This window comes from Phalaenopsis equestris, unplaced genomic scaffold (genome assembly GCF_001263595.1).
Source record: "Phalaenopsis equestris unplaced genomic scaffold, ASM126359v1 Scaffold000002, whole genome shotgun sequence".
In the NCBI taxonomy this organism is placed as follows: domain Eukaryota; kingdom Viridiplantae; phylum Streptophyta; class Magnoliopsida; order Asparagales; family Orchidaceae; genus Phalaenopsis; species Phalaenopsis equestris.
This window is the reverse complement of record NW_018164444.1, coordinates 54,181,583-54,195,858: the sequence shown is the minus strand read 5'-3', so window position 1 is coordinate 54,195,858 and position 14,276 is coordinate 54,181,583. Positions and strand designations below refer to the sequence as shown.

The 14,276-nt window shown below is 38.6% G+C and overlaps 1 protein-coding gene across 1 annotated transcript in view; it reads right to left on the bottom strand.

The window, feature by feature from the left end:
* The window catches only part of LOC110019010 (putative hydrolase C777.06c), a 37,012-nt gene extending 24,114 nt beyond the window's left edge, over nucleotides 1–12,898 (bottom strand). Inside the window, exon 1 of the mRNA XM_020716530.1 lies at nucleotides 12,541–12,898. Coding sequence (XP_020572189.1) covers nucleotides 12,541–12,752 — 212 coding nt within the window. The 5' untranslated portion in view covers nucleotides 12,753–12,898. The remainder of the gene's footprint in view (nucleotides 1–12,540) is intronic.
* Between the last annotated feature and the right edge of the window lie 1,378 nt (nucleotides 12,899–14,276).

Here is a 14,276-nt window from a genome sequence, read left to right as displayed (position 1 = left end):
CCCAATTGCCAGGAGGATTTGAGTGTAATATCCAAGCTCAAATCCCGATGCATTGGGTTTTATTGTAGGTTAAGTCATTATGAGGATTTCACTGTTGATTTAATTAAGGAAGCACGGGTCACGTCTCGATGCATCCTGATGTCTAGTGTTGATCAGTTTGTGAATTAGGGTCAAGTGTCTAGTTTCATTGTGCATTTAAGGATTATGTGAATGAACTCTCACCTAGGGTGTGCTCCTAAGACCTTGGGATGTTATGCTGAGAATTAGGTGAATGGGCTCTCACCTAGGGTGTGCTTCTGAAGACTAGGAAGTCTATGCTGAGGATTAGGTGGATGGGCTCCCACCTAGGGTGTGTACCTAAAGTCTAGGAAGCCTACACTGAAGACTAGGTGCTGAGGGCTAGGTAGATGGACTTTCACCTAGGGTGTGTACTTAAGCTCTAGGAAGCCTACACTGAGGACTAGGTGGATGGGCTCTCATCTAGGTTGTTCTTCTAAAGTGTAGGAAGCCTAAACTGATGACCAGATGGATAGACTCTCACACATGGTGTACACCTAAAGTCTAGGAAGCCTACACTGAGGGTTAAGTGGATGGGCTCTCACATAGGGTGTACTTCTAAAGAGTAGGAAGCCTAAACCGAGGACTAGGTGGATGGGCTCCTAAAGTGTAGGAAACCTACTCTTTAACTTACGCTTAAGGTGATTTAATGTTTTTTATATCTTCCAGTTAGTTAAATCATCAATCCTCATCTTTATGACTTAACCATTTAAAAATAAACAAAGCAAAATAAGAAAGAGGTCGACACACCTCTAAAATTAACAAAGCTGAAAGGGGGAAAACAACAAATGAATCGACCTAAAAAAATATTTAAATGATAATTAAGTAAAACCTAAAACAGAATGAGCCCCGAAACAGTGAACAAAGCTCTCCAACTCCAGCCCCAAAATAGTGACAAAACCGTCCTAAAAGTGTATATTTAAAGCTCCAAAAACTATAACAAAATTAACCGAAAACAGTCCCCAAAACATCATTTAAAGGCTTCAAAATTAGTGTTTAAGGGCTCCAAGACCAGCCCACAAAAGCACCACAAAACTGTACATAAATTGCCCCAAATCGACCCACAAAAGCACTCGAAAATAGTGCCAAAACGGTGCCCAAGCTGCTCCAAAACCAGCCCACAAAACACCCCAAAACAGCCCTTAAACCCCCCTCAAAATGGTGCCAAAACCTCTCAAAATCAGCCAACAAACGCAACCCAAAACGATGCCCAAACAGTGTGTAATTAGCTCAAGAAAAGAAGTTTACAGTCTCCTAGATTGCAGCAACATCAGCCCAAAACAGTCCCCAAAATATCATTTAATTACCCTCCAAACAACATTAAAACAACAAATAAAGTCCCTCGAAATCAGCATTTAAATGGGACACAAAGCCCCAAAAAAAAAAAAAACAGTAGATGAATCAACACCCGGGTGGCATATAAAACCTCTGAAACCAGCAATGTATATTATTGTCCAAATGATGAACAAGTTGAGGCAAAAAAAAACAGCTAGAATGACATCCCAATTCTTTTTCAAAACAACGATAATACCGAGACACCGGCCAAGAAGAATCTAATAAAGATTTGCATGCAAACCCCACAATTCCTATGCATTAACATATCTCAAAAACTAAACTTCAATTCTTACATTTATACCACCCAAATCTTTCATATTGCATCGAAATATCGTGATTCTATCCTTAAAAATTCGAAATTCACATTTTCATGTAAATGCACAAAGATTGAGTGGTGTGCATGTAAATATGGTTGTTTAGGTGCTAGGAATGTAAATACCTAAGAATTGTCTGGTATGTGTGTAAGAGTTAAAGTTTAGGTGTGAGATATGTAAACGCATAAAAATTAAGTGGCATGTATATAAATCTTCCTTAATTTCAAGATGGCATTGTATAAATAAAATGAGCAGAGTATAGGAACAAAACAAGAATTCGTTACCAGTTATTGCAATCGCTAAGGTTCTGCACTCCAAAGCTTTATGTGTTCCTCCTACGAAGGAGGGTCAGCCGAGTGAGGCGAGCGACTTTGAGGCGGACGATGAGATATGTAAACGCATAAAAATTAAGTGGCATGTATATAAATCTTCCTTAATTTCAAGATGGCATTGTATAAATAAAATGAGCAGAGTATAGGAACAAAACAAGAATTCGTTACCAGTTATTGCAATCGCTAAGGTTCTGCACTCCAAAGCTTTATGTGTTCCTCCTACGAAGGAGGGTCAGCCGAGTGAGGCGAGCGACTTTGAGGCGGACGAGAGGTGAGCGAGGGCTTCTATCGGGAGCTGTGATTGAGTTGCGGAGGAGCAGGACAGCGGAGGAGGCTTCAAGGAAGAAGCGAGGGATTTCCAAAAGGGAGCTGGGTTTCTTCGGTGCCGATGAAAGGAGCTGAGGCGAGCAGAGGCGAACGAGAGATGGAAGCTCGGTTCGCAGCATTGGGTCGCAGAGGAGAGCAGGCGAGCGGAGAAGGAGTGGGATCGAGCAAGCGGGTGCGAGAGATCAGGATCGAGCTTCTTCGACGCAGGGAAGAGGCGAGCAGGCGGGGCGTTGAGCGGGGTCTGCGGGATCGAGCAGATCTGTTTCGATCAGGATTGAGGAAGACGAGGCGAGAGTTTCTGTCGAGCGAGATCGAGCAAAGGAAACAAGCGAGAGAGCCGAATTGCAGGAGCGGGAGATTGCCGAGCGAAGGGAGAGGCGAAGCAGGTGAATGCGTGCTTCGGTGCGTTAGGCAGAGATGGGGAAGGATCGCTTCTGTTCGAGGTGAGACGAGCGGGGCCCTTGCCGAAGACGAGGAAGTCGAGACTGAGGGTCTCGGTCTGTGAAGGAGGAGCGCCGGATTGAGCGTGAGAGGGCTGTCGGGCAGATGAGCAGGAGTTCGGGCCAGGCAAAAGGAGGAAGATCCCTGAAGAAGAAGGCGATCCTTTTTTTTTTTAGAATTGGAGCGGGGGATCCGAATTAATTAAAAGAGCCGTTACCTTTACCTTGGCGGGGAATTAAATAAATTCCATTCTGGCAGCAACCTTAAATGGAAGTATTTAATGGGGGATTAAATCATAAATTTGAATTTTAAAAATTTGAAATTTGAAATCATATAAGCTGAGTCAATTAGCCCGTGTTTAATCCATATCGAGCCTGAATCGAACCCAGGTCAGACCTGGGCGGAGTCCGGGCCCGCACACCATTAATAAAAAAAAGTGCATCGATTTTCGTGCAAACTGTGTGCGCGCGTAACCCCAGCAATATGGGTGTCCTTCCTAGCTAAAGTTGACGTTCCGGACGCGTTGGCGCGATCCGTTTCGTTATCCGGGGTTGTCCGAACGAGTTCGCCGGCGGGCGAGTCGATTTAAGCCAAAATCGTGTGGTGCAGTGAGTGCATGAAAAGCGGCGTTCGCGAGTAATCGAGTCACAAAGGGTTCACCTAAGGCTGTTGATCCTATAGGAACTCAATTTCGGGCCCTCTACATGTTGGTCCTGAGCCCTTGCAACTAAAAGTTGAGTGCTTGGAACCACTCATGCGAGTTCTTCACAAAAATGAGTCAAGAAGTGGCTTGAAGTTCTACGGGAGGTGGCTCCATCGCTAGTCCGCTAGGATGGTCAATAAGAACTCCTAAATCTAGATCCTAGGTTCTAAGAGTAGGAGACTAAGACCTCACTGAAAATGAGGTCAACAATATTGTACTCCAGGGTTTTTGTTTTCTAGGGTTATAAATATGCTTGTTTGTAACTCCAGGTATTATCTCATATTCTGTATTCTGTAAATTTTTTTCTGAATATTGAGGAAAGTCGACGCTCTGCTCCCAAGGACATAAGCATCCTTGTCGAACCTCGTTAAATCTTTGTGTTCTTCTGCAATTTTGTTGATTCCTACTTTTCTTCGTCTTAATTTCTCAATAAGTGGTAGCAGAGAGAGGTTCTATGGCAGAGAAGAAAAATTTAGGCGGAGCAGGAATAAAGAAGATTTTGGCAGAGGAAATTTGGCGGCTAGGGCAGAAGAGTTCGGTGAATTTCGTGGCTTCAACGATTCGGCAAAGAAGTTTGGCAATTTGCGGCAGATTGTTGGAGCAAGCAGTGAGAAGTTTGCGAAGTGCGCGAATCGCGCAGGAGGACTAGTTTGCGAAGTCGAAGCCGAAGGAGTTCACAGGAGGTTGGCGAACGGAGGCGCGAAGGATTGTTCGCGGGAGGCTGCCGCCAACGCTGGAGTTTGCGAAGGCAAAGCCGAAGGCAGTTCGCCGGAGGAGAATCAAGGAATCTTCCATCACCAGAGGGAATATTCCCTCTAAAACGCGAGAAGAGCTTGCTGCACGCGGGAATTCGCGGGAGGAGTTTCGCATGGGAGGTGTTTGCGTGAATCGGTTTGAAAGCTGCTCGGAGGAGCAGTTCGCACGGCGGCGTGAATCGCTGAATCGCGTTGGAGCCGGAAAAGGAAAGCATATGCGGAGCTTTCTGGAAGGAAAGCGGAAGCGGAGCTAAGCGGAGCTTTTCTAGAATGAAAGCGAAAACAGAGCTTTTCTTAGAAGGAAAGCGGAGTTTTCTGGAAGGAAAAATGAGTTTTTTGGAAAGCGGAAACAGAGCTTTTCTGAGAAGAAAAGCGGAGTTTTTCTGGAAGGAAAAATAAGTTTTTTCTGGAAAGCAGAGGCGGAGCTTTTCAGGAAAGAAATGAGATTTTTCTTGGAAGTTTAAAGAAAAAGATTTCCATTAAAGTTTAATCAAGTAAAATTTAATTAAGGAAAAGTTTTTTCTGGGAAACTTAATTAAGGGATTATTTAAAAAGATTTGTGGCAGGATCAAAGTGAGTACAATTTCTAGCTCAAGCAATTTGGAAATTCAGCAAAGGACTTTGCAGAGGAGTTCGTTGCAGGATCAATTTAAGATGGCAATTTCTTGTACAAAATTCGAGGTGGTGAAGTTTGATGAAACTGGTAACTTCAGATTATGGCAAACAAGGGTGAAAAATTTGTTGGCTCAACAGGAAATCTTGAAAGCTTTGCGGGCAGCAAAACTAAATGTCATGAAGAATGAAGATTTGGAAGAATAGCAACAATTAGCGGCAACAATCATACGCCTATGTCTGGCAGATGAGGTTATGCATCACGTGATGAATCTGAAATCTCCATGTGAGGTATGGAAGAAATTGGAAACTCAGTTTATGTCTAAATATCTGACAAATAAATTGTATTTGAAGTAAAATTATATGAATTGAAGATGCAAGAAGGTTCTAATCTGGCGCAGTATGTGAATGGATTCAATCAAATAATCACGGATTTATCAAGGCTTGATGTGAGTATTGAGAATTAAGACCGAGAAATACCTATGTTGTGTTCATTGTCTTCTTCTTATATACAACTAGTGACTACTCTGACATATGGGAAAGAAACTATAAAAGTTAATGAGATTACTACAGCATTGTTGGCTCACAACAAGCGGAAGCAGAATGCAGGGGAAAACTATCATGGACACAGTTTATATGTTAAGGGTAATCAGGATCGAGGAAGGTAGGAGGAGAAGAAGAGCTCTGAAAGGCGAAATTCGAGAGATAAAAAGACGATTCATTGCTACAAGTACAAGGAGTCAGATCATATGAAGAGAGATTGTTTAAAGCTTAAGAAGCAGACTGAGGAGAAAGATGATGCATCATCCAAGTCTGTAAATGTGGTGCAGAGTGATAATTCATATTGCAGTGTGGTGATATACCTTAAGTTTCACCAACTGAGTTCAGGGATGCATAGATTCTTAATTCATGATGTTTTTATCACATAACACCTAGCAGGGAGTGGTTTACTTCATACATGTTAACTAATTCTGGCTCGGTCTATTTAGGTGATCATAAATGCTGCAATATTATTGGTATTGGTGAAGTCAGAATTCAGATGCATGATGGCACTGTTAGAATATTATCTGATAACAATCATATTTCAGATATGAAAAAGAATTTAATTTCCATGGGCACTTTATATAGAAAATGTTTTATTTCTAGGGCAGATGGGGATAGGGAAACTATCAAAATTGTTAAGAGTGTACTGACTGTGATGAAAGAAAAATTAACTGCAGAAAATATCTGTAAATTATTAGAGAGTACAGTTGTAAGTAGAGTTCATTCTGTGTAGTCAGATGATGATAATACAAAGCTATGACATATGCGTCTGGGTTATCCTAGTGAACGTGAGATGACGGTATTGCATAAAAGAAACCTGTTGCATGGTGTTAAAAGCTGCAAGCTCGATCTTTGTAAGTTTTGTGTTCTTGGAAAACAGACTAGAGTCAATTTTATAACTGTAAAGCACAAAACTGAATGAATTATTGATTATGTACATTTTGATATATGGGGCCCTGCCAAAGAATCGTCATTGGGAGGATCTCAGTATTTTGTTACATTTATTGATGATTTCTTCAGAAAAATTTGGGTGTATTTCTTGAAGCTGAAATCTGAAGTATTCTCTAAATTCAAGCTGTGCAAAGTTGAGGTGGAGAACCAAACTGACAGAAATATCAAGTATTTGAGATCTGATGATGGCACAGAGTACAAAAATTCGTAGTTTCAGAAGTTTTGTGAGTAACATGGGATTCAGAGGCATTTTTCAGTGCGCAAGGCACCACAACAAAATGATGTGGCAGAAAGGATGAACATGTCCTAACCCTTAATTGAAAGATCAAAATGTTTGAGACTGAATGCAGAGCTTCCTAAGAATTTCTGAGCAGAAGATGTGACTATGGCATGCTATCTCATTAATAGATCAACTCGGGCATCGTTAGGTGACAATCTTGAAGGAGAGGTATGGACAGATAATCCAATTAATTTCGATCATTTATAATTTTTTTATTGTCCTGCTTATGTGCATCTACTTAGAGATGAAAGATTAAAATTTGATACAAAATCCAAGAAGTAGATCTTTCTGGGCTACAAGAAAAGTGTGAAAGGATACAAGTTCTGGGATCCGATTGCAAAGAAGATGGTGATCAATATAGATGCAGTTTTTGATGAACAGTACATGCTGCAGCAGAATCAAGACAAGGTGCAAAAGAATAGTTCAAGTTCAGATGCAGTGCAAATGGATTTAGAACATCATCCAGAAACAACTGAGAAAGTTAAAGGTTCAAATCCAACACCTGCTGCTTTCATTCCAGATGATCTACAGAATTATAATCTAGCTAGAGACAAACAGAGACACATTAATATAAGGCTTCCTAGCAGATTGGGTTATGAAGACTTAGTCTTTTATGCACTTCCCATCAGCAACGATGATCCAGCCACTTTTCAAGCAGCTATCACCAACTAGGAGAAAAAGAAATGAATGAGTGCAATGGTTGAGGAGATGGAGCCTTTGCAAGAAAAATCACACATGGAAGCTAGTTCAGCTTCCTACGGAAAAGAAGACTATTGGGTGTCAATGAGTGTACAAAAGGAAACCAACAGTATCAGAAAAAAAAAAAGGGAAAAGTTCATGGCTCGACTGGTACCAAAGAGATTTTCACAACAAAAAACGGATAAATTATGATGAAATCTTTTCTCTTGTGGTCATACTTCAATCAGAGCAGTGGTTGCATTAGTAGCTATTTGGGATTTGCATTTGGAGCAGATGAATGTTAAAACTGTTTTCTTGCATGGTGATTTGGAGCAGCAGATGTACATGGAGCAGCCAGAAGAGTTCACTCAACCTAGACAGGAGCACCTGGTTTGCAGATTAAAGAAATCGTAGTATGAGTTGAAACAGTCTCCAAGACAATGGTACAAGCGGTTTGACTCCTACATGATTCAGATTGGCTACAAGCGATATGAGTATGATTGTTGTATCTATGTGAATAGTCTTAATGATCGTTCTATTATTTTTCTGTTATTGTATATTGATGATATACTGATTGTTGGAAAGAATATGAATGATGTCCGTGGTTTGAAAGCTTTATTGAGCCAGGAATTTGACATGAAAGACTTGAGTCCTACGAAGAAGATTCTTGGAATGGAGATTTATCGAGATATAGGCTCAAGACGATTATGTTTATCTCAATGAAGTTATGTTGATAAAGTGTTGTAAAGGTTTGAGATGAGTAAAGCAAAGCCTGTGAGCACTCCATTGGCAAATCATTTTAAGTTTTCTTCAAAACAATGTCTTAAGACAGATATAGAAATCAAAGACATGGCAAAGGTTTCATATGTCAGTGCAGTTGGCTGCTTGATGTATGCAATGGTATGTACTCGTCCTGATTTGGCTCATGTTGTTAGTCAGGTTTACAAATACATGTTTAAACCAGGAATGCGACATTAGGAAGCAGTCAAATGGATTTTCAGGTATCTGAAGTGCACTGTAGGACATTGAATTATTTTTGGCAGTCAGCAGAATGATCCTTCAATTGTGGGGTACGTTGATTCAGACTAATCAGGTGATTTGGATGGCAGAAGATCCACAGCTGGGTATGTGATTACTCTTGATTGAGGGTCTATATGTTGGAAATCAACAATTCAGTCGATTGTAGCATTATCTGCAACTGAAGTAAGTACATGACAGTAGCTGAATCTGCGAAAGAAGTCTTATGGCTTGCGGGGCTAATAAAGAAACTAGGCGTTAAGCAATGTGGAGTTCAGTTGTATTGTAACAGTCATAGTGTTATTTTCTGGCTAAGATCTAGGTGTACCATGCGAGAACCAAGCATATTAATGTCAGGTATCACAAGATCAAAGAATTGATTGCTTCTGGTGAGATACTGTTGCAGAAGATTCATATTGATGACAATGCAGCTAATATGTTGACCAAGTCAATTAGTATCAACAAGTTCTTATATTGTTTGGACTTGTTGAATGTTTGCAGTTGCTAGAGAAGCATAATGGCCCAACCCACTTTAGTCTGTAAGAAACTCCATGATGTATTTCTCCTAAGGGGCTAGATATTCGCCGATATTCGCCCAAGGTGGAGATTTGTTATGGTATGGCTCATATACCATATAATGGACAGATTTTGGAACGAAGCGGAGCGGAGCAGAAAAATTTGTCCAAATTGAGGGAGTTTCTTTATGTGGGTTCGGGTGCGGGGGCAACGCCCCGCAATACAATACAGGGGTAATTTGGTAATTACATATTGTACTCCAGGATTTTTATTTTCTAGGGTTATAAATAGGCCTATTTGTAACTCTAGGGATTATTCCATATTTTGTATTCTGTAATATTTTTCTGAATATTGAGAAAAGTCATCACTCTGCTCCCGAGGACTAAGGTATCTTTGTCGAACCTCGTTAAATCTTTGTATGTTCTTCTGGATTTGTGTCGACTCCTATTTTTATTCGCTCTAATTTCTCAACATCTTGCATAGATGGTTCAGGTGCATAAGTGAAAGTATTCTCATTAAAAGAGAAAATTGCTAAAACTATCCTCTTTAGGAAGGACATTAGAAACCTCAACTTCTTTGATGCTTCTAAGAATCAAAATCTGGATTTTATATATGTGCTTTTGATCGAGGTCGGCCTTCCCAAAAATTTTACAATCTAAAGATATGGATAAAACTATAATCACCGCTTGTCCATGCTTTGTCAAAGCATTAACAGCGATAATTGCCTAAAGTACGTTAACAATGACTTCCATCCCACCGTAGTCTCTTACAATCTATCTAGTTGAATATTGGATAAAACCCTAAAGACAATATCTCAAAAAGTAGTGTACAAAGGATTCACACTATTGAAAAAAAAAGACAAATAGATTTCAAGGCTCAACGCATGGTGATTGAAACATTATGAAGCCTTGTTCAATTTATAGAGTTAAATAACCTTCAAAACTCTCACAAATGTTACAAAGCAACAGGAGCACATACATTTAAAGCTGGTAGATATTGGCATGCTTCATCTTTCGTGCCAAATGCTCTAGAAAAGTTCTCATGAAGCCTCTTGAAAATTATCTTCTAAAAATCTCTCCGAAATGAAGTGCCATTTAGGCAAAGCTCAATCATCATAATTCCAACAAAAGGAATTCTAATTGGCAATCATAATTAGCATTAAAGACATCAAGATGTTGTGAATTCATTAAAATATATTGAAAAATATGGTCTTAATCAAATGAATAATAAAGGAGGGGTTTTTCAAGACGTTGTGAACGAGAGTAAAGCTCAATCAAATGAATTTTCAACATATTGTAGATTCTCAAAAAGTTTCATGGAAGATCTAAACTTATTTTACCAATTATCTAAAGTAGATAACAAAATTTTCTTTACTAAACAAAATTTACCATAAAAACGAAAAAAGCTTACATAATTGCCATGATCTCATTAAAATAAAATCTCGTTATGATGGAGTTTTTCAATCAATAATTTCAAGATCCCAGAACTACTTGGGGTTATCACCATAAGTTACTCATAGAATGAAAATTATTTAACAGATTTAATTCTAGCATTAAAATAAATGTCTTGATCTCATTTAAATAAAATATATTTTTTGGAGTTTTCTCATTGTCTCAGTCATCCCGGGTCATGTCCCAGCCACCTAACCCCTGTCCCAGCCCTCCTACACCGCCTCCCTGCCACATATTTGTTGCTCCAGTACCCAAGAACCCAAATCCCACCTTGTTGCCGCCCAAGAGAGCAAGGATTTGTTGTTCCATTGTTATATCCACCCTCTTACGCCACACTCCCACCTTAACGTCACCTTCCAAACCCCCGTCGAACACCACGACCACCCTGAGATCCTACCATAGTTTGATTATTTGTGTCATGTCTATTGCTATTCCAAATTCCTGGGTGTCGCGTTGTTATATTTTTCCTTTCAAGTGTGTTGAATGTAACTGCCTATTTATTTTCAGTTAAAAATATTTGTTTTTCCTATTATGGCTTAGGTTAACTTTGGTATCACATACACAGACAAGCACACGCATACATACATACATATAAACTCAAAATAAATAAGCACTCAAGCATATGGTGATAGATTCCTAAAAAGAATAATTTTTGTGGGTATTACATCTCAAGAATGTGCAGTGAAATTTATGGTGAAGCTAGTAATATGAGAAAGAAGTTTTGCGGTCAAAAGGCACTTTTACTAAATGAAAATAAATCTACATATTATATTTACTATTTGCACATAAATTTCAGTTAGCTCTATTAATTACTGTAAAAAGATATTCAATTTGAATTATTCTTTTATATAATTTTCAATATGATGATGAATATCATCAGTATTTTGTGTAAATAATCAATTTAGAGAAAATAATCAAAATAATATGTTAAGTGCATTAGAAAAATAACGGTTTGCTACAAAATAAGAGTTAAACCAAGAAATAACTTGGGCATGTACGTTAGGGTTTGTATTGTAAAGTATTAGTGATGTTAATTATAATTTTCATCTAGCAACTGATGAACTTGAAATTGTGATGGAGGATGGTATAAACTTTGAAAATAGACATGATGCATGTACATCATTGGAGTCATTACAATTTTTAAATTTATATTTTACCAACATTTGATGGAAGAGGTTCATAGAATGAGTATCGTACCATCACAAGCATTGAATAAAAAGGAGCAAAATGTTGTTAATATTATATCTTTGGTGCAAATATTCAAAATACACGTGCAAAATATGTGAGATTACAAGTGGAAACACGTAATTAACAAAATAGCTTCATTTTGTGAATAGTATAATAATGCTATTCCGCATAAAGATGATAAATGAATAGTTCGTGTATGTTCTCATCATAAAGTTCAAGACATGGCAATTTTATATAATTAATGAGTTGATATATTCCACATAGTCAATTAAAGGATACTAAATATTATCTTTACATCGTGATTTAGAAAAGAAGTTCCCGAAAATTACCTTTTGAATCATGATTTAGAAAACAGACGCCCCTCAATCTATAAAAAAATAATGCAAATCAATTAGAATTCTGGCCAAGCATGAACTGCAAGGTTGCAAGGTTTAAGGCGCTGCTAAAGATACTACTTGGCCAATAATCTATCTCCTACACACATTTTTGTTGGCCAAGCGGAGAAAAGTCATGCACTGGGATGTTTAATGTCAATCCATGAGGCACCCTGCTAGAGTTAAACATACTCGAAGAAATGACGATGTAACAAACTTTTGAATCACCCCCAAAATGTTTTCAACTGATAGAATCATCTTCGATCATACTTAATATGTCAAGTAACCTATCCATGCCTCAAAAACAGCTCAGTCTGTGCAGTCAAACAAAATCCAGTGTGAAAAGGGGCATTCCTTGTGGATGCTTTCAGCTATCCATTCAATGTAGAGACAATTAGTGAATCAACATCACATCATGACCTATATTATCGATCGAATCCAAAAACAATCAAAGCCCCATTCCGAGCTCACATATCACACACAGATCTAACATTACACATACCAAATAAACGAATATCAACCCTCGAAACCATATAACACGCCCCATACCAACCTCACGGAACTCTCTCGATTCTCAAAAACCATCAAGATCCACCAGTAAGCACACGAGCGCGACCAAAAAAAAAAGAAATATAGAAACGGAGGGAAGGGAAAGCGGCATCGAACCTGTAATTAGGGTTTTTCTCCGGAGGTAGGAAGAGCGATTGAGAGCAGACCTGACACGGGGGATCCATTGGTTGGGTAAGGCAACGTGCATTGGGTAGCGCACTGGAGCAGCCGGTGCCGAGGAAAATCAGCGAGGATATGCCATGCTCAAATTCTTCGCCGACCAGTTTGTGGTAGCTTCCGTTTTGAGATGGGATTGCCTTCGTCTCCATCCTGCACCGCGCCTCCCCTCGAGAAAGTGGTAAACGCGAAATTCCCCGTTCCTCGGCGGCCCAGCGGTATTTATAGGCTACACAAAGGGTCCTTTGCCATTCCCGCGTTAGCCAGCCGACCTGTAGACTTTACCGTTGAGCTCAGTCGCACTGTCGTCCACGTAACAATGCTTCCGAATTAATTCCGATTTAAAACTAGCTTTTTTAATGAAATTTTAATGGTCGTTTGTGGCCCAACTTATTCGATTGGGACACAATAGCTATTGCATATGTTGATTAATTTGAAAATACAACATTGTTTTCTTATAAATATTTATGTGCAGAGTAAATAACTAGAAATATGATGTTCATGATGAATTTATTTACTCTTGATCTATTGAAAATATTGTTATTCATAATTTCTTTTTTGGGCAATATTTTATTTTCTTCGTTTGTTATTTTATTTTGTCTTTCACTTTCCAGAAATTTGAACATTTGGTTATTAAAAATATTAAAAAATATTAGATCTGTCCATGAGTGTGTGTGATGTTTCTCAAATCCAGCGGCACCAGCATATATAGAATTAGGATCAGCATGTATATGTGGTTTCTGATCGCCTTTTCTATTTTTAAATATGTTATCGACTCAGTGGCACCGATATTTTAATATATTTAGTTTATTTTGTAGTCTTTATTGCATAACTATATGCTTGGATTGGCTTCTCTATTTATTTATGGTTTGTCTGGGATGCTACGACATTGCATTTTAGTTTCTTTATGACCTTAAAATAGTGTTTTTTTTTTTCTACAAAAATCATAATAGAAATTTCAAGTTAAATTAAAATATAGGATTAAGAGATTCAAGATTTTAAAATTTTTCTTTTACTTTCTTGCATGGACTTCAGACCATAGTATGGGCATATCCCAATTCATATTAGAGGTCCTCCACTCTTAAGACTTGAATTAACAATTGCATCATTTGCATATCCCGAGGAGAAGCCCCGTAATTCTCCAAACCGACTATCTCAACATGTCTTTCTATATTGGAGGTTATCTAGTACGCCTAGATTATTATAAGGCTCTCTGACCCAGACGGTGTGTAAGTCCTTTTGTTGAGAGTGTTTCATTTTTCTTCTTTTTTCAGTGGCATCCACGCCACTTCGGTGGGCATAAGTCCCACCTCCTGGACTTCCTAATATGTTAAATCGGTGGACTTCCTTATAAAATTCTTCTTCTTCGTTGTATGTACATGATTTTCTAGTTATTTTCTTTTCTGGATCATTCTTATGATACTGAAGTGAGCCTTATTCGGCAAAGAGAATTACGCTATGATAAACAAGCTCGCGACTTCTTCAAAAAATTATAAAAAAAAAAAAAAAAGAAACAGAAATAACACTCAAGTGGGACAATTGCGAGAAACAAAGCCAGGTTGGTAGCTCAAGGGTTCAAACAAGAACATGTTATTAATTACTTTTAGACGTTTAGTTTGATAACCAAAAAGACAGCCACCAGAATCTTTGTGACAAAGGTTATTCAAAACAATTGG